At 55.9% G+C, this 22,706-nt stretch overlaps 1 protein-coding gene across 1 annotated transcript in view; it reads right to left on the reverse strand.

The window, feature by feature from the left end:
• The window catches only part of WNT3A (Wnt family member 3A), a 41,465-nt gene extending 18,969 nt beyond the window's left edge, over positions 1–22,496 (reverse strand). Inside the window, exons 1-2 of the mRNA XM_063095271.1 lie at positions 22,426–22,496; positions 6,737–6,978 (exon numbers count right to left, since the gene is read on the reverse strand). Coding sequence (XP_062951341.1) covers positions 6,737–6,978; positions 22,426–22,496 — 313 coding nt within the window. The remainder of the gene's footprint in view (positions 1–6,736; positions 6,979–22,425) is intronic.
• Positions 22,497–22,706: the final 210 nt, after the last annotated feature.

A 22,706-nucleotide genomic window follows, 5' to 3' on the forward strand; every position in this document is an offset into this window, starting at 1 on the left:
CCCAACCCAGCCTTCCTCCATCACCTGGCATGGCTCCAAGTGGGAGTGGCTTCCCTCATTCTTTCTAAATTTCCCAGGTTTCCTCCTCATTTAAGGAAGTGGGAGGCCCTGGGCACCCCATCCTGGATCTGGAGCCAGGCACCCACATGGCACCAGGGTATGTGCTGCACATGTCTCTCAGTCCTACACCACAGCAGGGGGACCCAAGTGGGTGGCAACTGCACACACACACCACACAATACAGACACATGCATACACCACAGACACATGCATACACCAAATGACACACATGTACTACACATACACACACATGCATGCACATCACACTTACACTCACATACACACATACCACACCAAACCACACTCACATGCACACACGGTGCATAACACTGTGTGTTGCTCTGACAGCCTGTGAGCCACCCACCCTGGGGACCTTGCCCTTCCACTGCACCTCAGTGGCCATCCCCACAGGGAGCCCCAGTGTGACTACCCTGACCAGCAGCTTTGTGAAGTCAGATGAGCTGCAATTATTTCCCCATTTTACACACAGAGATGCTGATGCTCCAGGAAACAAGCTGGTTCTCCTTCAAGGTCACAGGGAGGCCACCTCCCAGGGCCCCCTCAGCTCCAGCTTCTTTCCCTGCAAGGACCCCTAACTTGTCCCCCCAGAGACGACCTCCTCGTCCTGGGGCTGCAGTGACCACAGCCCGGGCTCCAAGCCAGACTCTCCCATCCTGACTCACTGCCCCACAGTGCAACCACCCTCCAAAGAACTCTGGCCTCTCTGGGGGCAGGGGCATGGCTGTGACCACAGGAGGTCAGGCAGAGGGCTCCGGCCCTTTGAGTGACCTCTGCCAGGCCCCACCACCCCTCAAGGCAGTGTTAGCCGCACATTCAGGAGCCCTCCTAGCTGGCCTCTGGCTTCTGCCCATCACCAGCGGCCCCCAGGGCCTGGGGCACCTTCCCTTCACATGACACTTGGTCCCCTTCCTTCCTTCCTCCTCATTCTGCTGCTGGGTCTGAGCAAGGCCATTCCTTCCTTCCGTGTGTGTCCACCAAGCTCCTGCAAGGTGGATCTCACCAAGCTCATGGGGTGGGAGGCAATGGATGCAGACAGCACAGAAAACTGACGGCAGCACGGTGGTGTGCTGTGAAGCCAGATGAGGGAGATAGGCCAGTGCAGAGAGTGCTACATCATACAAGGTGGCATGAGGACACTGGGAGGGAACCACACAGACGACAGGGGAAAGAGTGTTGCTAGCAGAAGGACAGTGAAATGGCCAAAGGTTGGACTATACTCCAGGTGTGAAGAGCAGCCAGGAGGCCTGTGGGGCTGCAGAGGGGGACAGGAAACATCTTAGACCGTGTGGGCTCTAGAACAAAGTACCGTGGTCTGGGCGGCTTATGAACAACAGAAGCTTATTGCCCACTGTTCTGGAGGCTGGAAGTCCAAGACCAAGGCATGGCAGGTTCAGGGTCTAGTGAGGCCACTTCCTGGTTCGTAGAAGGCACCTTCTTGCTGTGTCCTCACATGGAGGAAGGCGCCAGGAAGCTTTCTGGGTCCCTTTTCTTTCTTTTTTTCCTTTTTTTCAGGAGGGTGGCTGGCTGGTATGGAGATCCAAACCCTCGGCCTTGGTGTCATGTGGGGTCCCTTTTCTAAAGGCACTAATCCCATTCATGAGGGCTCCACCCTCATGACCGAGTTACCTCCCAAAGGCCCCACATCCTAATCCCATCACCCTGGGGGTTAGGATTTCAACCTGGGAATTTTGGGGGGACAAACACATGCAGACATAGCAGGTAGAATGGAGAGGAGGAAGAGAAAGGGGCAGCCAGGAGCCTAAGGATTTGAGAGAGCGGGGAGCCCAGGAGAAGCTGGTGAAGGAGGACATGCTCTAACTTGGCCAAGCAGTCACGTAGGGGCCACTGCACTGACACAGGGGAGTCAGGACAGCAGCGCAAGGGCTTGGCAGGAAGTGGCCAGGTTCTGGACTGGGGCTTAAGGCGCTGCCGATGGGACTCTCCAGGGGGAGGACTCGCTGGGGGCCCCCGGAGTTTTTGGCCTGCACGACAGAAGGCTGCAGCTGCCAGTTACAAGAGGAGGAAGCCAGGCTGTGGAGAGGTGAGAAGGACCATGGGCTCGACCATCCCATGAGCAACACCTCCCAGGACAGCATGGTCACTGGGGCTCCTCCTGCACCAGCAGCACTTCACCAGCCCACCCTGGGCTGGACGGTACTTTCCAGAGCAGGCTGTACCACGCACATTCCACCCTTCATACTGGTCTCCCAAGGTGGGCTTGACATGCCATCGAGAGGTGGGGTCTGTGTCTCTTCCCTAGAATCCACCCTAGAGCCCAGTCGGGAGTTCCGAGAGCCATCGAAACATCGTGCGAAAACAGTCTGAATTGACATCATCAGAACTCTGGAAAGCAGTCAAAGGTTTATGTCAACCAAGAAAATGGTGACTTTGGCGTGCTAGGAGAGTGGGGTGGCGTTTTCACTGGCCACGCTCCACCGCCCTCCCCAGGACAGTGAAGTCTTGAAGACAAACAGCAGCTGTCATTGCCCAGGTGGGTGGATGCAGAGTGGACTTCCTCACCCCAAGGAGTTGTGTTTGTCTGTTTTGACCTGTCTGGGTCAAGAAACGTTTTACCTAACTCAGAACTCTCTCAGGGCAGAACAGTCGCTAAGCAAAGGGTGTTTCTTGAAAACACTGAAAGTCAAAGAATAAGTAGCTGCCAGCTGGGGCAATCTGATAATGAGCACATGTGAAAAACCCACAGCCAACGTCAAGCACTCGGTGGCTGAAAGTTTTCTCCCTAGGATCAGGAGGAAGACAAGGACGTCCACTCTCGCCACGTCTATTCAGCACAGCACTGGAAGTTCTACCCAGGGCAATCAGATAAGAGAAAAAAAAAGCATCTGAATTAAAAAGAAAGAAGCAAAATTGTCTCTGTTGACAAATGACACCATCCTATACATAGGAAATTCTCCAGAATACACACACACACACAACACACACACACGCACACACACACACACACACACACACACAACTTCTCAGAGCTAATAAATTAACCAAAGTTGCAGGATACAGGATTAAAATTTTTTTAAAAAATTGTATTTCTATGTTTAAAAAATTGTATTTCTATATATTAGCAGTGAATAATCTGAAAAGGAAATTAAGAAAACAATTCCATTTACAACAGCATCACAAAGAAAAAATGTATTTAGGAATATATTAACCAAAAAGGTACAAGACTTCTACCCTGAAAACTACAAAACATTGTGGAAAGAAAGTGACAAAGACCTAAATATAGTCATGTGCTGCTTAATGATGGGGATATTATCTGAGAAACACATTGTTAAGCAATTTCATTGTTGTAGAAAGTGTGTCATGAAATAGAACAGCAATGAATTTTCCTGTTATGTACACTGGCCACTAGTTGCATGAGCGTGGGCCCTCTAATTATGTTACTAAGTCTCTCTGTGCCTCACTTTCCTCAACTGTTAAGTGAGGATTAGAATAATGCCACCCTTACAAAGTTATGAAAATTAAGTTATAGGTAGGGATTGTGCCTGGCACTCAACAAGCACTCAGTGAGTGGTAGCTAACTATTAACTATTATTTTGTTGTGGGGATGGGTGAGGCTTATTTAAACATGCAAGAATTCTAAAGTAGACAACAACCCTTCTACTCCAGGTCAGACCTATGTGTCAAATTCTTGGCTTTCTATCTTAAAGGTCTGAGCTATCTTTGGGAGGGTCACCTTGTGGTAAGCTAGGGACTCCTCCCCAACTTATTTTGCAGTAGGTTTGTTTAAATGAGTATTGCCACAAACACATGAGTAATGCGTTATGACGGCTACAATGTCAGTAGGTGATAGGAGTTTTTCAACTCCTTTATAATCTTATGGTACCACTGTCGTATATGCAGTCTGATGTTGACTGAAACATTGTTATGAGGCGCATGACTGCAAATGGGAAGACATCTTGTGTTCCTGGATTACAAGACAAAGCTGCTAAGGTGGCAATATTTCCCACAGCAATCTACAGATTCGATGCAACTCCCATCAAAATCCTAACAGCCTTATCTGCGGAAATGGAAAAGCTGATCCTAAAAATTAAATCGAATTGTAAGGGCCCCTGAATAGCCAAAACAACCTTGAAAGGGAAGAACAAAACTGTTGGAGTCATGCTTCCTGACTTTAAAACATACCTCAAAAAGTTTGTGGAAAATAGAATTAAAAGATAACGCAATTTTTTTTATGAACTTTTAAAAGTCCCCTCAAACTACAATCCTACATCAATTAAAATAGTGTGGCATTGGTAAAAGGATAGACATATAGACCTGTGCAATGGATTGATAGTCCAGAAAAAAACCCATATATCTATGGGGAACTGATTTTTGACAAGGGGGCCAAGACCATTCAATAGGGGTAAGAATAATCTTTGCATTAGCTGGTGCTGGAATAACTGGATTTCCACATGCAAAAGAATGTGGCTAGATCCCTACCTCACACCATTTACAAAAATTAACTCTAAATAGGTCAAACACATAAATGAAAGAGATAAACTATTAAACTCTGAGAAAAACACATAAATGTAAATCTTTGTAACAGATTAGGCAGTGCTTACTTTGATATGACATCTAAATAAATTGGACTTCACCAAATATAAGAACTTTTGTACAACAAAGAGCACTATCACAAAAGTGAAAAGACAACCAATGCAATGAAAAAAAAAATTGCAAATCATATATCTGATAAGTATCTAGTATCCAGAATATATAAAAAACTCTTCCAACTCAACAACAGAAAGATAGACAATCCAATTAAAAATGGGTAAGTGACTTAAATGGATGTTTCTCCAAAGAAGATATCCAAATGGCTGAAAAGCCCAGAAAAAGATGTTCCATATCATTAGCCTTTAGGGATGTGCAAACAAAAACCACAATTAGATACCACTTTACGCCCACAAGGATGGCTAAAAGAAAAAATACAGAGAATATGAGGGTTGGAGAAAATGTTGGGAGACTGGAATGCTTATGCATTGCTGGCAGGAATGTAAAATGGTGCAGCTGCTGTGGAAAACGGTATGATGGTTCCTCAAAAAGCTAAACAGAATCACCATATGACCCAGCAATTCCACTCCTAGGTATACCCAAAAGACTTGAAAACAGGTATTCAAGCAAATGCTTGTCCAAGAATGTTGATAGCAGCATTATTCACAGTAGCTGGAGGGGGAACAGCCCAAGTGTCCATCCACAGATTCACAGATGAACAAAATGTGGTTCATCCATACAACAGACCACTACTCAGTCTTAAAAAGCAGCAAGGCACTGACACGTGCTGCAGCATGCATGAACCTGGGGAACGTCATGCTCCATGAAAGAAGCCAGACAGAAAAGGCCACATGAGAGAGGATTCCATCTACATGAAATGTCCAGAATAGGCAAATCCACAGAGGCAGAAAGCAGATTGGTGGTCGCCAGGGGCTGGGGAGAGGGGGAATGGGGAATACGGGGTATTCCAGTACCTCAGTGGGTACGAGGTTTCCTTTTGGGGTGGTGAAAATATTGTGGAACTAGACAGAGGTGATAGTTGCACAATTCTGTGAATGTATCAAATGTCCCTGAATTGTACACTTTAAAATGTCTAATTCTAAGTTATGTGAATTTCACCTTGATTTTTAAAAACTTCCATTTTGTGCATGCTCTCTCTTTCTCTGTTTTTTTTGTCTCTGTCCCTCCACATCTCTCTGTGTCCATCAGTCTCTGTCTCTGTCTCTTTCCATCTCTCTGTGTGTCTGTCTCTCTCTTTCTCACTGATTCTGTCTCTTTCACTGCCTCTCTTACTGTCTTACCATCTCTGTCTTTGTCTCTCTCTCTCTGTCTCTTGCTGTCTCTCTCTGTTTCTCTCTGTCTCTCTCACTGTGTCTCTGTCTTCCTTTCTCTCTCTCATTGTCTCTCCATCTCCCTGTCTGTCTCCCTCTCTGTCTCTTGCTGTCTCTCCATCTGTTTCTGTCTCCCTCTCTGTCTCTGTCTCTCTCTCTCTGCCTGTCTCCCTGACTCTCTCTTCCTCTGCCTCTGTCTCTCTTTCTCTGTCTGTCTCTGACTCTCTCTCTGTCTCCATCTCTCTCTGTCTCAGTCCCCCCTTGCCTGGGATCCAGCCATCTCTCAGTAAAGGAATCCCAGCCACGAGCAGAGTCACACAGATGTCCTGTGCACAGCTGGCCTCACGCAGCATGGGTGTGAACAGGGCATGGGTGTGAACGACCCAGCCCTGCCCTCGGGTCGTCCTCTTCTTCCCCAAATCAACCCACAGCTCCAGCACCCTCGTGCCTCAGTGGATGCTGTTTCCCGGGACGGAGCCCCTGAAAGTTTCCCTTCCTGTGAGATTTTTTGGTCTTTGTATTTTCTCTCCAAGACCTGCCTAAACCCCTGGCTCCTGGGAGAAGCCTACCACAATTAGCCTGGGTCTGATCATCCCAGAACTGTCACTTCCCTTTTGGGGAAGGGGAAGGAGAAGGGATATCAGGGATCCCACGAGTCCGCGGCATTTCCAAGCCCCAGACAGTCCCCTCGTGGCGATGCCCATGTGCTGGAGGTTCCATCCCCCATCCACAGACAGGGACACCAAGGCCCAGCGGGATGGAGAGACAGGGCCCCATTCTGGACTCTACCCCCATCCACAGCCAGTGCCCTTCCACCCTCCCCTCACTGCCTCGCCTACCTTTGTCCAGCACGGGACCGAAGATGGCCAGGCTGTTGTTGACCGTGGTGCAGTTCCAGCGGCGGCCGCGGAACTGGTGCTGGCACTCCTGGATGCCGACCTTGATGCCCTCGGCCACGCCGGGCATGATCTCCACGTAGTTCCGGCAGAAGCGCAGCTGCTTGGGCACCAGGCCGGGGATGCTGGCGCACAGGATGGGCTGGGTGCCCAGGGAGGAATACTGCGGCCCGATGGCAAGGGACCTGGCGAGGAGGACGAGGTGGTTAGTGCGGCCAGCCCTAGCCCCACCGTGCCCCTGCGAGCCTTCCTTGGGGGAGCAGACCGACCAGACCCCTTACTATGGGGGCAGGAGCGCATCCAAGGGGCCAGACACAGCTTCCACCATGAAGGAAATCTGGTTTTAAGGAGAGGCCAGGACCCTGCCCTACCCTGTACCTGAGAATTCACTCTAAGTGAACGGCCAAGATGTGCAAGATGACATGCTGGCCCGGCATGGCAGTTCTGTATGAATGCTGGGATCCTGTTCACATGGGGCCGAGACAGCCACACCTGAAGCCACGGGCGAATGCAGAGGCGGGAACTGGGGAACCCAGGGTGGGTGGTGGCCGCTGAGGGGCCTCGGGGTGGACCCCAGAGCAGGAAGGCTGGGTTGGCTCCATTCTGGGGTTGGAGGATGAAAACTGGCTGCCAGGGTGGGGGCATGACTGCCAAACTCACGCCCACCATGCTAGCCGGCAACCCAGTGTTTGGCTATTTACCCCAAAGATGTAGACGTGTATCCAAAATAAGATGTGTTCAAGAATATTTACAGAGCTATGAGCAGGACAGTAGGCATTTCGAAGAAACCCAATTGCTGATCAAGAGAGCAGATAAGTCAATAGGAGAGTGGCAGTAGGATGGTGTGGACGCAGACATTGCAGGGAGGGGTTGGATCGCACCCTCGGGATGCTGAGGGGCCTACTCCACGATTCCGCTGACACGACCAAGAGCAGGCGCAATTCATCGGTCGGGAGAAAAGCCAGCACAGAGGCTACCTTGTTTTCTACAGACACATTTCATATCTGCTGTACGAAATTCTCCAGGGCTGCGGCGCTGAGCGGCTGCAGTGCTCTGGGTTCGGTTGGGGTGTCGCTCACGAATTGAACTGTGCACTGAAAGTCTTCCATTTCACTGTCCAAAATTACACCTCGATTTAAAAGACCAAGCCCTTTTGGGGACTGGAGGGGGCCAGAGGAGAAAGAGTTTCTCACGGTGACCACTACCTGTGGACGTGTCCAACCCATCTGACGCCTCCTGACCAGACCCCCAGTGCCGCCGGTCCCATGCATGTCCATGCACTGGAGATCTGGTCTCCCTCTAGCAGGCCCCCCTCCCTCCTGTCCATCCTCTGCTCAAATGCTGTGAACTCATGCCAGACGCCGTGGGCAGCCCCGGTCCCCACCCAAGCCGGCATCCCTACTGTGCACACCACTGCAGGGCTGGCTCACTCTTTCTCCTCCATTACTTCTTTCATTCCTTGAGGGGTCTACAGGCCAGGCATGACCTGCCCCAGGTTTCTGCAGTCCACCCGATGGTCCTGTAGACCCCAGTTTTTCCAGAAAGGCCAGCTGTGATACTGTCCACTCTTGATAGCTGTGTGATTTTTCCCTGCTGGCTCTGACACCACCTCTCTAGGGAGGTCCCTGTGTTGTGCCTTGCACAGGACAGCTCACATTTCCCTCTCTGGCTGGAGACCACAAAGAGCCCCTGTGTGCCACCTGGGTGCTTAGCTTCTGGCCACTGAATGCACCATCCAGGGCCCCTTGGGGTGTGGTCTGAGTGGACACAGGCAGGACAGAAGGAAAGCTCCTTGCCCAGCAGGTGCCCTGGAGCAGAGGGGACAGAGGACCAGGGAGGAAAGCTGTGGCCATCCCTTGTGCCCCCTGCCACTCTTGGCTGACCACCTTGCCCATCTTTTTCTTAACAAAACCAGAGTCTCCAGGTGTGTCTCCTGAGGGCTCATTTGCCCCATAATCTGGTCCAGCTCCTTGGGAAGCTTCATAGCACCTTCCATAGCCTGGAGTCCATTTCTCTGACCTCCCTGTCTGGCCCGGCTGGTCACTCTCCAGGCATCTTCTGCCTCAGACCAAGAAAGGGCTGCTGTGGCCAGTCCTGCGGTTGCATCAGGCTAAGGAGGTGACTGTGGTGGCCGGGCTAGTGGTTTTCAAACTTTGCATCTCAGAGCACCCAGGAGCCCCAGTGTAGGTGCCCCAGGGGCCCCATATGTGAGGTGAGGCTGGGGGACAACTGTCCCGGTTTGTCTGAGACTGAGGGGGCTTCCATTTCAAGCTGGGATGAGCTGGTCACCCAGGTAAGGCTCCACTTCAACCCATTCTACATGGTGACACCCCACACGGTTTGTCATTTGTACAACGTCAAACGCTATTAGTGATGTGCTGGCTGAAGTGTTCAGGGCAAAGGGGATTGACATCTGCACACAAAAAAGAAGACGGTAGACGATGGACAGAGGGGAAGGTCAGGTACAGGGTAACCAGGAGGAGAAAAATGTGAGTTGTGGGTACACAGGAGTCTCCTGCCCATGTCCTACATCTTTTCTGTATGTTTGAAAATTTTCCTAATGGAACGTTGGGGGGAAATAAGGTTTGGACATCGTGACTCAGGCGTCAGAGAAGGGCGGGGTCCTGTGGCTCTCGGGGTCCTGTCCGGCTTATACATGGTTGTCTACAGACCAGCTCACAGCCAGGGAAGGGGCGGGGGCATCCAGTAAGGAAGGAAAATCTTTACTAGTTGAATGTGTTTGTTTACTTGGAGAGTTGGAACAAACAAAGGAATCCGTGAGAGCAAAAAAGAGGACTTGGCCTCTCGTTGTCTTCAAAATAGTTAGTGCCCCAAGGAACATGGCCAGTTGCAAGCGGCTAGTCCCCCCGCCCCCCAGGCTGGGAGTCATTCTGTGGCGGTTGGTCGAGGCGGGGAGGAGTGGCTTTGTCCCTGGCCTCCAGGTAAAGTGGAGAGGGGGACTCCCAGGCTTACAGCCTCTCCCAGACTCCTTCTGCTCCGGTGCTGAGTCAGCGTGCCTGGCTCCCTGCTGCCCTCCTCCCAGGCAGGTCCCAGCTCGCCACCTCCCCGCGCGTGACCAGGGTGCAGGCGGCAGCTGCCAGCCCAGATGCGGCTGCAGCGGCTCTGGCCTCCACCAATCCTGACTGGATCCCTCCTGCTGCCATGTCCTCATGGACTTGGGGGTGGGGGGCTTCTTCTGCCTTCTTCAGATCCAAGGACCCCTTGAGTTCCTCGAATTGCTTCCTGAAAGGTTTCTCCTTCCCAGAGATCCAGGGCACTGAGAAGGCCTGGCCGTGCAGATGTGTCTGAGGAGGGTGTGGAGCTGTTGGGGCTCCCATCAGACGGGGGGGCAGGGAAAGGTTAAGGGGGTCACTGGGCGGCCGGATTTCAGCTGGGCTTAGAAGGATCAACAGAGTCCTCGAAAAAGAAAGCCATATAAAAAGTTCAACCTTGACATGCACTATTCCCCACCCCTGAAAGCCCCCAGGTTCCAAATTTCTAATCCAAGGAGGATGTAGATGCCCCAAATCTACCCATACTTGGAAAACCACGATCTATAACTTCTTCTTCCTGTAACCTTCCGGGAGGAAGTTGGGGGGCTCAGGGCTGGGGTTGTGGGCCAGGAGAGGGGAGGGTTGGAGGAGCCCTGGAGGAGAGCGCTGTCCACGAGGGCCGGGGCTATTCTGGGCCAGGCTGGCCTGGGCTGGTTTATGGACAGACAGGCCTATCTCTGGGTCTCACCAGGAGCAGTGGCACTGCCGAGTGGGGGAGGGGCTCCATAAACCGAAGTCATTCTGTGGGGAGGAAAGGGCCTGCATCCAGTCATTGTCCCCTCCTCTGAGCACCTACCCTACGCCATTCTCAGATATTTACGAGACACCTAGACCTTCTGAGACAGACTCTTGGGGTGGGGTTCAGCAGTCGGTGTCTTAACAACCCCTCCAGGTGATTCCAAGACAATCTCGAGTTTAGAAAACACTGATCTAAAGCTACACTAAATCAATACGCTTGTTTGCAAAGTTACAGTCAGACACGTGAGCAAATCTCACCTGGAAAACTTGGGTCGAGTCACTTCCGCTCTATAGACTGGGTAAATCTGGCCTTCCTGGGTATTTCTACATCTGATTCTGGGTCTGCCCTTTCGGGGCCATCTGCACAAAATCTAAACCTTCTTTCCCAGGTGGTCTCTGTAAACTGAAAAGTGGGACGTGGACATGTCTCCCCAGGGTCCTGTTCTCAGAACACATTCTCAAGATGCATCAAATATGACAGCATCCAACCCAACCTGGGCTTCTGGATCCAACCTCAAAATGGAAAAATATCATTCGTGTAAAAACCGGGGACGTCAGTCTGTGCTGAGCTGAGTACAAAGCACCAGCGCTGGCCTCTGGTTTTGAGAAACGCGCTGTCACAAGCAGGGGCGGGGTAAGGGTAAGGACGTGTGGAGCTCTCTGTGCTGTCATCAAGATATCATCCTGGAGGAAGAGTGGAGAAAAAAGAGATGCGGTTCTGAGGAACCATGCGGACTGACACACAGTTACGACAGCGACCGCCTTCGTGATGCAGTAGTGTAGGTGTGTCTTCGTGTGTCTTTATTAATGCCAACTGAGTGGGCTGAGTGGTTCGGGTACTTTTAGACCAGCAATGACCTTGCATTCTGTAATCTGGAATCTCTGCACCAACTGTTATTTGAGGTGACAGTATCTGCGTTCTCCCAGTGACAACGTCTCACAGATGTGGGCGCTGCTGTAGTTTATCACCTCCGTGCGCAACAGAAGGCAGGCCCGACTGCGGTTAGCGCTTGTGGAACCCTGGGTGGGAGCCCCACTCAGGGGCTGGTACCCAGTGGCATATGCAGAGGGATCTGGGGTTTGGGAATGCTGAGCTGCCCCCGCTGCTCACCTCAGCTCTCCTGCCACTGGCTGGACAGCGGGGCAAGGTCAGCCGGAGGGAGCAGGAGACAGTGGCAGCTCACCTGGTTAGCAGATAGCTCCCTGCCTCCCTGACCACGAGCCTCTCCAATGCCAGAATTCTGTCAGGGCCCCGAAGCCCCCATCCTGATGCTCAGGACTGCATAGGACGTCCATGTGCAGAATCTTGCAGATGTAAATTAAAGCTGACAATCTGAGTTCATTGAATTACTTGTATGCTTTCAGAGGTCAGAGAGATCCAAAGTGGCTGCTGGCTCTAAGAAGGAGAGGCCACATTCTAGGACCAGAGAGTGGCTCCTAGGGACTGAGAATGACCCCAGGCTACAGCTGGCCAGTGCTCGGGGACTCGGTCCTGCAACTCCAAGGAACTGCCCCTTCTCAATAATATCCTGTGATGACCCAAATGCATTCGACCCAGCACGTGCACGATAACATGTGCGAACGAGTTGGATATGAACGGCATGAATAAAACAGAACCTGTGCAGCCACCGTGTGGCTAAGAACACACACAGAACATTATGGGGTCACCTGCCTCCCATACAGCCCTGTTTCCATCACTGATGTGGGTATGGGTGGCGGTCCCCAACGGTCAGATCTCAAACACCCCTCCCCAGATTGGTTGACTCCAGCTTGCCACTTTGGGGCTCTTAGAGCCTCAGTTTCCCCAGGTGAAACAAGAGATCATTGGTTAGAATAGGGTCCTCCCAGGGTGTTCCAGGGCCAGTAGCCTGATCACCAAAGGCAGCACATGAGAAATGTAAGTCCTTGGGTGGGCGCCTTCCCAGACCTGCTGGCCACATGGTGCTTGGACATAAGCTGGTGTCGAAGATTCGCCAGATTCTGGGGTCACTGAGGCTTCTACCAACTGGGACGTTCTAAGGCTCCAAAGGTGCCTGCTGATGAGGAACCTTGTTTGAGCCCAAACCCTTTTGCTCTCATGGCCCCAGGTCTGTTTTTACTGCGGTCCTGAGGGTCCTTGGTCCAGGACCTTCCCCTCTGGCCCTCCTGTGTCCCTGCAGCCTAGTCTCCCGGGAGTCATCCGTGAGCACATCACCCCGGGGTGTCAGGACCCCCAGCTCTCCCCTCTGGAGGTTGAAAGGACCCTAAAAAAGAGCAAGGTCATAGCAGAAGCTCGTAAGGGGATACCCCAGAAGGGACAGAGACGGGAAGGAGCACTGTGAGGAGCTAAGGAGGGGGAAGCTGCCGAACAGCCCTGCACCCTGGCTGTCGGCTGGTGGCTCCTGCCTGCTTACAGGAGATGGCCGTGGGAGGAGCAGCCAAACCAGTGGCTTCCTGTCCTGTGCAGCACTGCTGAGACCCAGCCCCTCATTAGTCCCAGGAGCCCACCCTGAGCCCTCAGCTGGCTTTGTGGACTTCAGATGAGCTCTCCAATCCCTTCCCTCTCCCATGCTTCACAGGTGTGCAAACCAGTGTCTAGATGGGGAAGGAGGGGACTTACTCAGGGTCACTTACAAGAAGAACTAGGGTGTCCTGGCTTGGACCACACCACCACCTTTGGCCCAGGTGAAAATTGGGGGTGGGGAACCCTGTAACCAGTCACTCCCTGTTCGTACCCTGATGCTGTCTGTTGGGGTCACAGTGAGGTTCAGACCCTGCCTTGGGGCGAGGGGAACTCCAGGAGCAGGAGGGCCCTGCCCAGCCTCCGGGGAGGCTGCACTGCACCCATTTCCTGCACCTGGTCGCTGTGATTCACCCGATGAGGAATTCATTCCATTTTCCTCTCACTGCCAATGCCACGTGGAGGATGGAGTCTGTATTCCCACCTCCAGCTGCCGCCCAGCAAGGAGCTGGAAGTCGCACCCTGCTGTCCCTCGGGCCTTGCAAAATCAGAGTGTCCCAAATCAAATCCATCCCCTGCTCCTCCAAGACATCCCACTCTGTGCCTTTTCCCTGGAAGCCCAGCTCTGGAGATTCCTTCCACACAGCAGAAAAAGCCAACCACTGGGTTAGGCGAGTAGATTACAGCCCCTGAGCTGCATGGAGTTGATGTCTCCACCAGCATGATGGTTGAGAAGGTCCCAGAAATGCAGAAGATGTTTGACAGACAGAGGCAGAACATGAGCTGGTTTTGTCCTTAGGAAAAACGTGGATCTGTGAGTAAGATGAGAGCCACATGAACCGATGATGACGCTTGTGTCAGCGGGTCAGCTCATGGGCTTGTCTTCCTTCCAGATTTTCATAGCATTATTAGTTTCTTTCTGTTTAATAATAGTTTGTATGGAAGGGGAGGCCAGCACCTTCAACTCCTTCAATTCAGAACATGCCCCAATGCAGCTTCAGAAAGCGGCCGGGGTCCCCGGACTCACGGTTTCAGCCTGTGGCCAGGGCCACGCCCGCAGCCCTCAAGTGCTAATGGTTTTTTCCCCTCCCTCCCTCGCTCACTCACTCCTGTTGAAAGGCCGGGCGCCTGGCCAGGAAGACAGCAGAGATGCTGGCTGTGACATGCAGGGGAGGAAGGAGGCCGGCCCAGGACTCCGCGGCAGGCGGCAGGCCAGCCCAGCCAGGGCCAGCAGTGGCCTCCCTGGGACGATGGTCCCACGTGAATTTGACCATCCTTGTGCAGTGGCACTGGACAAGGCTCCCTAGCTCCGGCCCCTCCTCCCGCCCCAGCCACGCAGCCGTGGGGGTCCTGAGAGCCCAAGTCTTCATGAAGCTGGCAGGCTCTTAGGTTTTTCGAGTCCTGCTTTGATTTCTTTTTGTAGTGGAATTTAGCAAACCTGAGCTCCTGTGCACCGAGGACATGGCTCTGTGCTCACACACTTCCTGGTGGGACCTACCAGTGATTCTAAACCCAGAAGCAGGCATGTGGGCAAGGAGGGAAGGGCTCGGCAGGGTGCTGAAGCCAGCGGCATTGGGTTGGCCCTTGGGGCAGAAAGTGGACTCTGGTTCCAGCTCCCTTATTCACTTGTTTACTGTGACATCCTTTCCCCTCCTGTGCCTCAGTTTCTCCACCTATCCGATGAGGTGGTCAGAACTTATCCCATCCAAAGCTCCGAGAGAGGAGGTGAGTGGTGGACAGACAAGGCAGAGCTACTCCCAGATCTCCTTTGTTCGCTTTGGCTCCATGAGGCTCCTGACTGTAGAGGGGCTGGGGCACATCCCACCTGCAGGTCTTCTGGGGTCACCCCCTCTGGGAAGCGTTCTGCACCCCTGGTCCTGCTAGCTGCCTTCTTGGGACCTCTCTGACTCTCACCCACTCCTCCTGCTCTGTCCTCTCACACCTGGGGCAAGAGGCGCCTCTCCAGAGTATGAGGACCCCATCTTCTCTCGTCCTTTGCTGGCATAGAGAGCAGAGTCGGGTCAGGATGGACGGGATACAGCACCTGTCCCGGGCCCCGAGGCAATGAGAAGGGTCCACAGGGTCTCTGCCTCAGTGGGCCCTGTTTGGGCCAGTGGGTCTCTATCTTGCTGTTGAGATGAGGCCTCCAGAGTGTCCCTCCTGGCCTGGATTGCTGTCTTCTAAGATCAGAGCCTCTCCATGGGCAAGGACGAGGTTTCCGTCCTCAGACATGAGGACCCGAGAGCGTGCGGCCGTCCACCCTGCCAGTGGGTGGCTGCCCAGCTGGCCCGGAGCAGGTGGAGCAGAGCTGCCCAGGAGCCAACTGGATGGGGGCTGCCTCAAGGGTGCCAGTGTGCCCCTCGAGGCTCTGGCTTCTCTTCCCACCCACCAGCAGGGTCCCTACGAAAGGGGATTTGGAGGACCACTCCCTGGGACTCGGGGCACCACTCCCCAGGACCCCATGTTGGGGGCCACCCTTCCCGGCCCAGGGCTGCACGGCCCTGCCTGGAGCCCTCCTGGCAGCCGCCTCCTGCCCCACTGGGCCGCGCGGGATTACTGACACATACTTTGAGCGAGTCCCAGCAGGCGGCAGAGCCTCTGTGTGCCCGCGGCCATGCATTTGCCAGCTTCGCTGGGCGGCAGCAGCACGTTCCGCTGCGGAAGGAATGTGGAGGAGCCAAGGCATGAGACACCTCCAGGGTGTCACCTGGAGAGGCCGCGAGGAAGACCGAGGCACAGGCAGCATCCCCACCACTTCCAGCCTCCGGGTGGGGTGAAGGGGTTGTGGAAACATCACATCGTGTCTTCATGTCCCCCACGCTCAGGCCTCCTGATACAGTGTCTGTTTTTCACAGGGAAGATTCCCTTCATCCCTTCCTTCCCTTTTCCTTCCTTCATTCATCTGACAAACCTCCCCATGTGGGGAAAGGGAGCAAAGGGGACATACAGGAGGGTCAGGGAGCAGAAAAACAGTGCCTGCAGCTTGATCCGTGCATCCGTTTTGAATGCCACGGCCCCGATGGTGGAGGTGCCTACTTACAGAGGGAGGGACAGGTGTCTGGCAAGCAGACGGCAATTCTCCACGACCCAACGGGCACTCAGCACCACGCCACACTGAGTCTGGGCCTTGCTGAGTGAGGCTGGGTGGGGGCACGTCGTCAGGATGCAGAGGTGGGTGAAGCCACGCCTGGGACACTGTCTGTGCCAGGGACCTGCACCTCCTCTGTAAGATCAGCTCAGGAGCCTCCATGAATACAGCACTGCCAGGTCACCGCTGGGCTAGGTCTCCGTAGACCACACCTCCTGGAGTTTAGGGGTTTAGTAGGAACGACCGAGAGCACTGTCAGCTGCCACAGTGACCGGGGTGCTGTGCCGCTCTCCTCTGTGACCGGCATCCATGGGACCTCCCATCTGCATCCACGGCATTTCCCTTTCTCTCAGCCTCGTTTCTGCACCGCAGTGTGGTCAGCACCAGCTCTCATCCTTAGGAAACCAAAGTCTGTCTCCTTGTCCCCTGCAACCTTGGCTGCCAGCTGTCCCCTGTGGAGCCGTCCACATGTCTAATCCTTCCTCCCCGACTGCCTGTCGGAGACACAAAATGGGTCTTCTCCTGAAACTTCTCAGCAACGGAGGCCCCGGTCTTTCAATCAGTCTTAAAAGGGGCAAAGTGAAGTCTCACATTTGGGTCAAAAATCTGAACAATTGACAAGCGCTGGGGTCAGCAGTCCAGGTGGAAAGACACCCTCCAGTCACTCAGGGAGTGCTTCAGGGTGGCCAGCGGACATAGAATTGCTTCTCAGATGAGCTACAGAGGGACTTGGTTTGTGTGTATTTTTTTTTTTTCTTTTTGGTGGCTGGCGGGTACAGGGATCCGAACCCTTGACCTTGGTGTTATAGCACCATGCTGTAACCAAGTGAGCTCACCAGCCAGCCCGAGCATGTATGTTAATTTCCAACCCACTGTTGTAAAATACGTAGTGACGCTGCAGCACTGTTGAACCGCTGTACAGGTGCCAAGCACTTTTTTCCATTTCTGTTCCTATTTCTTCACGGACAGGTGATCGACTACTCACAACAGGCTCTGGCCCGGGGACCACACCTTGAGAAGCACTGATTGTGCTGCGTGGACAGTGGGGCAAACCCGAGCCCTGCTCTCTCCAGCTTGGGCCACACCCACGGGAAGGGTGGCAGCTCAGAGTCACTGGGAGATGGGAACTTCCCATCCCAATGGCCAGAGATTTGCACAAGGGACCCAGCAGAACAAGTGGTCACCAGGTGGAAGGTCCCCCTAAGACCATATTTGTTGTAATTTCATTCACTCCTCCTGTGTTTCCTGCCCCAAAGGGTTTTAGGATATTTGTGCAATAAAACAGAAAATCACTGAAAAAGAAAGAAGACACCAAGCCCTATGAAATGGTTGGGTGGCTAGCCTGGGGGAGCCCGAGCCCTGGCAGTGCCCGAGGGTCTCAGCAGCCAGCTGAGCAGGGCCACAGCAAGGCCGAGCAGTGGACTCCGGGGTGCGACACGGGTCCCTGTGGCGGGTGTTGATCCTGCTGGGCATGAGCTGAGATATCCTCCCTCAGATGTGTTAACTGTTTCTGACAGTGATGGCCCTCAGATAAGCATGGTGACGCGCAGTTCTGGAGAGGCAACTGTCCCCAGCTCCCAGATTCCCCAGCCCTGGAGAGGGTTGGCCTGAGTCTCTCGAGTCTGTCATTTTACGTTTTTTATACTAGCTACTGCCGTCCCCAGCCTCAGGGGTGCAGAGACAGAGCCAGAGTGACAGAGACAGTGGGAGACAGGGAGACAGATACTGAAAACCAGAGGGACAGAGACACAGAGACAGAGAGACAGAGATAGAGAGAGACAAAGACAGAGGGAGACAAAGAGATAGAGACAGGGAGACAGAGAGAGAGATACTGAGAAACAGAGTAAGAGAAGCAGAGACACAGAGAGAGGCAGAGACAGAGAGAAACAGAAAGACAGAGACAGAGATAGAGACAGGGGGAGGTAGAGATAGGTAGAGAGAGACTGAGAGACAGAGATAGAGGGAGAAAGAGAGACAGACAGATAGAAAGACAGAGAAAGAGATAGAGACAGAGAGACAGAGATAGAGACAGACAGAGAGAGACAGAGAGACGGGGGCAGAGCAGAGGGAGAGGAAGGAGGCGAGTGGAGGGAGGCAGGTCCAGGCCCGGGAAGGGGCAGGCAGGGGCGCAGCTCGGGCAGAGGCAGGGCAGCTCTGGGAGCCGCATCCAGGCCCTGCCTGCTGGAGAAGCCCAGACGCCTTGCTCAGCCCCCCACCCCCAGGTCCCCTGGGCTGCCTGTCCCCACCCTGCCCAGCTGGCCTCTCTGGGCCCCCACATCCACACACTGCAGTGCCCTGCCCACCATGGCAGCCTCCTGCACCCGCCTGAGCATTCATCCCAACTGACCTCTTCCCTCCACCTGGCACCCACCTCCCCAGGGCCCCGTCCACCCTTCCCTGCCCTCCCCTTCACCACCCCATATTCTACTTGGACATTTTGTCGCCATGAGCAGTGAGACTGACCCATGTGTCCTGTGCCCTGCACCAGGGCTGAGGAGACATGCATGAGGGGGAGCCTGTGGGTCCAGGCATGGTGGTCCCAGACTTGGGGGAGGCCTCTCAGGGGCCATGCAGAGAGGAGGTTCCAGAAGGTGGCAGCAGATGACGCTGAGCCAGGCCTTGGGGGAGGTTTAGAAAGGGGTAGGAGGAAGAGCTGAGCACTGGCTCCAGGTGGTGGTCTGCACTCACGAGTGTGGGGGGCAGGGGCTAGGGAGGCAGTTAGAAGCCAGGAGGGCCCATGTGCCGGGCAGAGGAATAGCTGTGGCCCTACACTGCAGTTTCGGCCAGCACGTGGGGACACGGGCTCAGTGGGATGCCCAGGGAGAAACTCGGACGGGAGCACTTCCAAGGCTATTGAGCTGGCCCAGGGGTGAGGAGGCGACTGGACTCGGGCCTCACAGTGGTCCACCTCCAGGTGCTCAGGGAGGCCACAGTCCAGCAGGGACAGGTGAGGGGCCAGACAGCAGGAGGGGGCTGGGCATGTGTTCTCCCTGCTCTGCAAGGCAGCAACAGCTGTGGCCACAGCAGGCAGTAAATCCAGGTGGCTGTGAAGCTGTGGGGTCCGAGGGGGGGTGGGGATGAGACTCGAGAATGGAGGTGGCAGAGGTGGGAGGGCAGCACTGCAGGCTCCTGACGGGAGTGGGGGGATCTGGGAGACGAGTAGAGTCAATCCTGCAGTCCTGAGATTGGCTGGGGCCCTGGGGATCATGAGGGGAGACGGAAGCCTGACCCCTGGGGAGGTTACCAGATAGCCCAGATTGCCATTAACCCAGGCGCGGGAAGACGGAGGGAGGTGCCCAACGTGCATCACGGGGTGCTCGGTGCCCGTGGGGTCTTGTTCTCCCATTGCCCGTGTGTCTCCTTTGAGCCCTGTGCCCGACCTCTGTTCACATGGGCTCTTCCCATTAACTCTAGTTCCAGGAGAGCTTGGCTTGGACGAGGCAAGTGGAGAGAGGTGGGGGCTGGTGCCTCGCTGCAGTGAGTGGCCCTGCGAGACACGGGCAGCCAGGTGCCCAGGCCTTGGTCTTGTCCCCTGCCTGGTGCCCTCTGTCACAAAAGGAGCCCAGAACAGATGCTCTTGGAGGTCTGTGCAAGTTTGGTCCTTTCTGGTCTTAAGACAGCCCATCTCTCTGCAGCTCTGATCAGCTCTGCTTTGGGACCTCCCAGCATCCCGGGTCAAAGACACCCCGAGCGAGCGAGCGAGCACGTCCTGGGGCGGCGGCGGCCCTCCGCATTCCCACACTGACGCGGAGTTGCTGGCAGCGGCGACACCTTCAACTCTCCCTCCACCCTTCCACCAAGAGACACGTGGACTTCAAAAGCCTAATTACTCCCGATTTGGGCTGTTTCCTGGTTTTGTTTCTCCAGGTGAGGAGGTTCCCTGTCACTTTCACTTTCTTATGCGAGGTGCAGGGGGGTGCCTGAGGGGCAGGAAAGCCAGGGCTCCGTGTTAGGGGGAGAAGGCGAAACCACACAACCCATTGGGGAGGCTGCGGGTGAAGGTGAGGAATTTCAAAGCTAGGACCCCGCAGGCCCACTCTGCTCCCACGCAGGACCCTCGTTCCTGGCCCCGAGGGGGGGATGCTCTATCTAGAGGAGGCAGGAGAAAAGACGAGACACCCCGAAGCCCTGCCGGGGGGAAGACAGGAGACCTTTCTTCTGCTCCCAAACTGTGCAACGTGACAGCCACAGGTCTCTGTTACACTTTCTTTCTCTGCGGGTCCTTCTCTCTCTACCGCCTGTCGTGTGTGCTCTGGCTGCAGGGACCGCTTGTCCTCCCCCCATCCAGCTTGCCCGGGGACAGAAGGCAGTGAGGAGGAGGTCTCGTCCCCAGGGAGCCAGCCGCCCCAACGGGGAAGCTTCTTCTCAGGAAGCAGAGAATCACCAAGTGTGAGAACCCCACTGAGAACAAAGTGGGGGTGGGGAGCCGTGCGCGCCACCCAGCCCCGTCGGTGTTAGGTGGGGTTCCCTGCCACCCCCTTCCCTCTGGGGCAAAAGGGCTGCCCTGGGCTCTGGATGGCAGGGGTGAGGAGAAGACCAGGGGCCTCACTTCTCTGCCCCTCCACTCTCACCCGGGGAATGCTGGGTTGCATCTGAGGATGTTTCAGGGACCACTCAGGCTGGAACGCGTATGGCCCAGGTGAAAAGGTGGCATACGTGTGCTGGAGGGAAACCAGGCCGGGGACCCTCGGGGCCGACAGGACAAAGCTCCCAGGGCGCGGGGGAGCCAGGAGGCTGGTGACAGAGCCCTTTTTTATGGGACGAGCGCGGGGGCGAAGGCGCTTCCTCCTGCGCCCAGGAATTCCGCGGCGGCGGCGGCGGCGGGTTCTAATTAGAAGCCTGGCGCGGGAGCGGGCAGCCCGCAGGGCTCTGTCGGACGCGCTGCCCCTGGCTCCCTTCGGCCGGCGGGACCGCGCGTCAGTGTCCCCGCGCCCCATCGTCGCCCTTCGCAGCCGGGAGCCACAGGTGCCGCGCGCGCACGGATGGGGGCCGCGTGGGAGCCAGGACGCGCGGGGGTCCCCGAAGCGGATTCCCGCCGCCTCGCAGCCTCCCCCAAAGTCTTCCTCCGGCCCAGGGCTGGCCGTCACGCCCGGCTGCGCCCAGTCCCACGCCCCCCTCCCCAGGCGCCCCCGCTCCTGAACCATCACGAAGAGAAAAATTATTATCGGATTAGATGTACCTCGGCTTGCTCAGTCTCCCTCCTTTCCCTCGGCGTAATTATTATAATTCCAGGCAAGCCGTCGGAGAGGGTTGGGGGGTGGTGGCGGCGCATATTTGCGGGGAGGCTTCTCTCCAACCCTGGGTCTCCACCGGCGGCGCCCCCTGGCCCCTCGGCGCCCACATTCCTCCCACTGTGTTCGTCACATCTCGGGCATCTCGGGGTGCCCTGGCTTTGGGGCTGCAGTGACCCTTGCCTGTGGGGCTTCTACGGACTTGCGTGTCGCGCAGGAAGAGTCGCCTGGATGACCTCTTCCCCCGGGATACGTGCAGTGGAGGCGCAAGGCCTGAGAGCGAGACCCTTAGGACACGTCCTTGGGTTTTCCAGACTGAGGAGGGTGTCCCCGCAGTTCGCCTCCTCTGGGGTGGAGGACGCAGCGCGGCCCTGCCTGGCGCGGGGTCCTGGAAACCCTGCCTCGGAAGCCTCAAACCCGAGGCTGTGCTCCGTCCTCACCTCTCTCCCCAGCAGCCCCTCCCAGCTCCTTGCCAGGCACGCCCGGCCGGGGGCTCTCAGAGGGGGCCGCTGGGGACCCCGCGCCCGCGCAGCGGCGGCGAGACGCGCAGGGCCGGAGCTGGCCCCAGTGCGCCCCGCCGCCGGCTCCCCGCCACTCCCTGCCGTCCCGGCTGTCTTTACGTAACTTGCTGCTCCGAGCTGTTCGGTCTTGTCTCGCCGACTTTGTTTTAAGGTGTATGTGCGTGTGCGTGTGTGTGTGTGTGAGTGTGAGATAAGGTCCTTCAGGAACGTCCCCCGCTCGCCCTCGTCTCTCGCCGGTCCCTCGGCTTCGGCGGTAGTGTCATCTGTGCCCACCCTTTTTCCTCCTCTCCCCGGGCCATTGCTCGTCCTGTCCCGGGACCTTCACCGTCCCACCCACCCCCCACCCCGGCCCGGGGAATCAATATCTCCGGAGGCTCCGCCACCCGCGTCTCAGCCGCGGCCCGAACAGTGGCCGCCAACGAAAACAACCCGCCCGCGGCCCGCGCGCGGAGCGGGAGGAGCAGGGGCGCAGGCTCCGGGCCACCGCGGGGGCCCGGCCCGAGGGGACGGCTGCTCCGCGGCCGCACAGGGGCCGGGGCGAACGCGGGAAGGCTCACTCACCACCAGATCGGGTAGCTGCCCAACGCCTGCTTCAGGCTGCACAGGACTAAGAAGTATCCGAGCGGGGCCATCGCCGGGCGGTCGAGCGCGGGCGCCAGGGCGGGCCGGGCCCTGCGAGCTGGCGCGGCGGCAGCGCTGGCCTCCTGCGGCCGCGGGGTGCGCGGGGTGCGCGGGGTGCGCGGGCGCGCGGGCTCCAAGGGCGGCGCTGCGCCAGGTGGGCCGGCGGCCGGGCGACGGGCCGAGGCCCGGGGCGGCGGGGCGGCGGGGGCGGGGCGGCGCCG

Source organism: Cynocephalus volans, chromosome 4 (assembly GCF_027409185.1).
Source record: "Cynocephalus volans isolate mCynVol1 chromosome 4, mCynVol1.pri, whole genome shotgun sequence".
In the NCBI taxonomy this organism is placed as follows: Eukaryota; Metazoa; Chordata; class Mammalia; order Dermoptera; family Cynocephalidae; genus Cynocephalus; species Cynocephalus volans.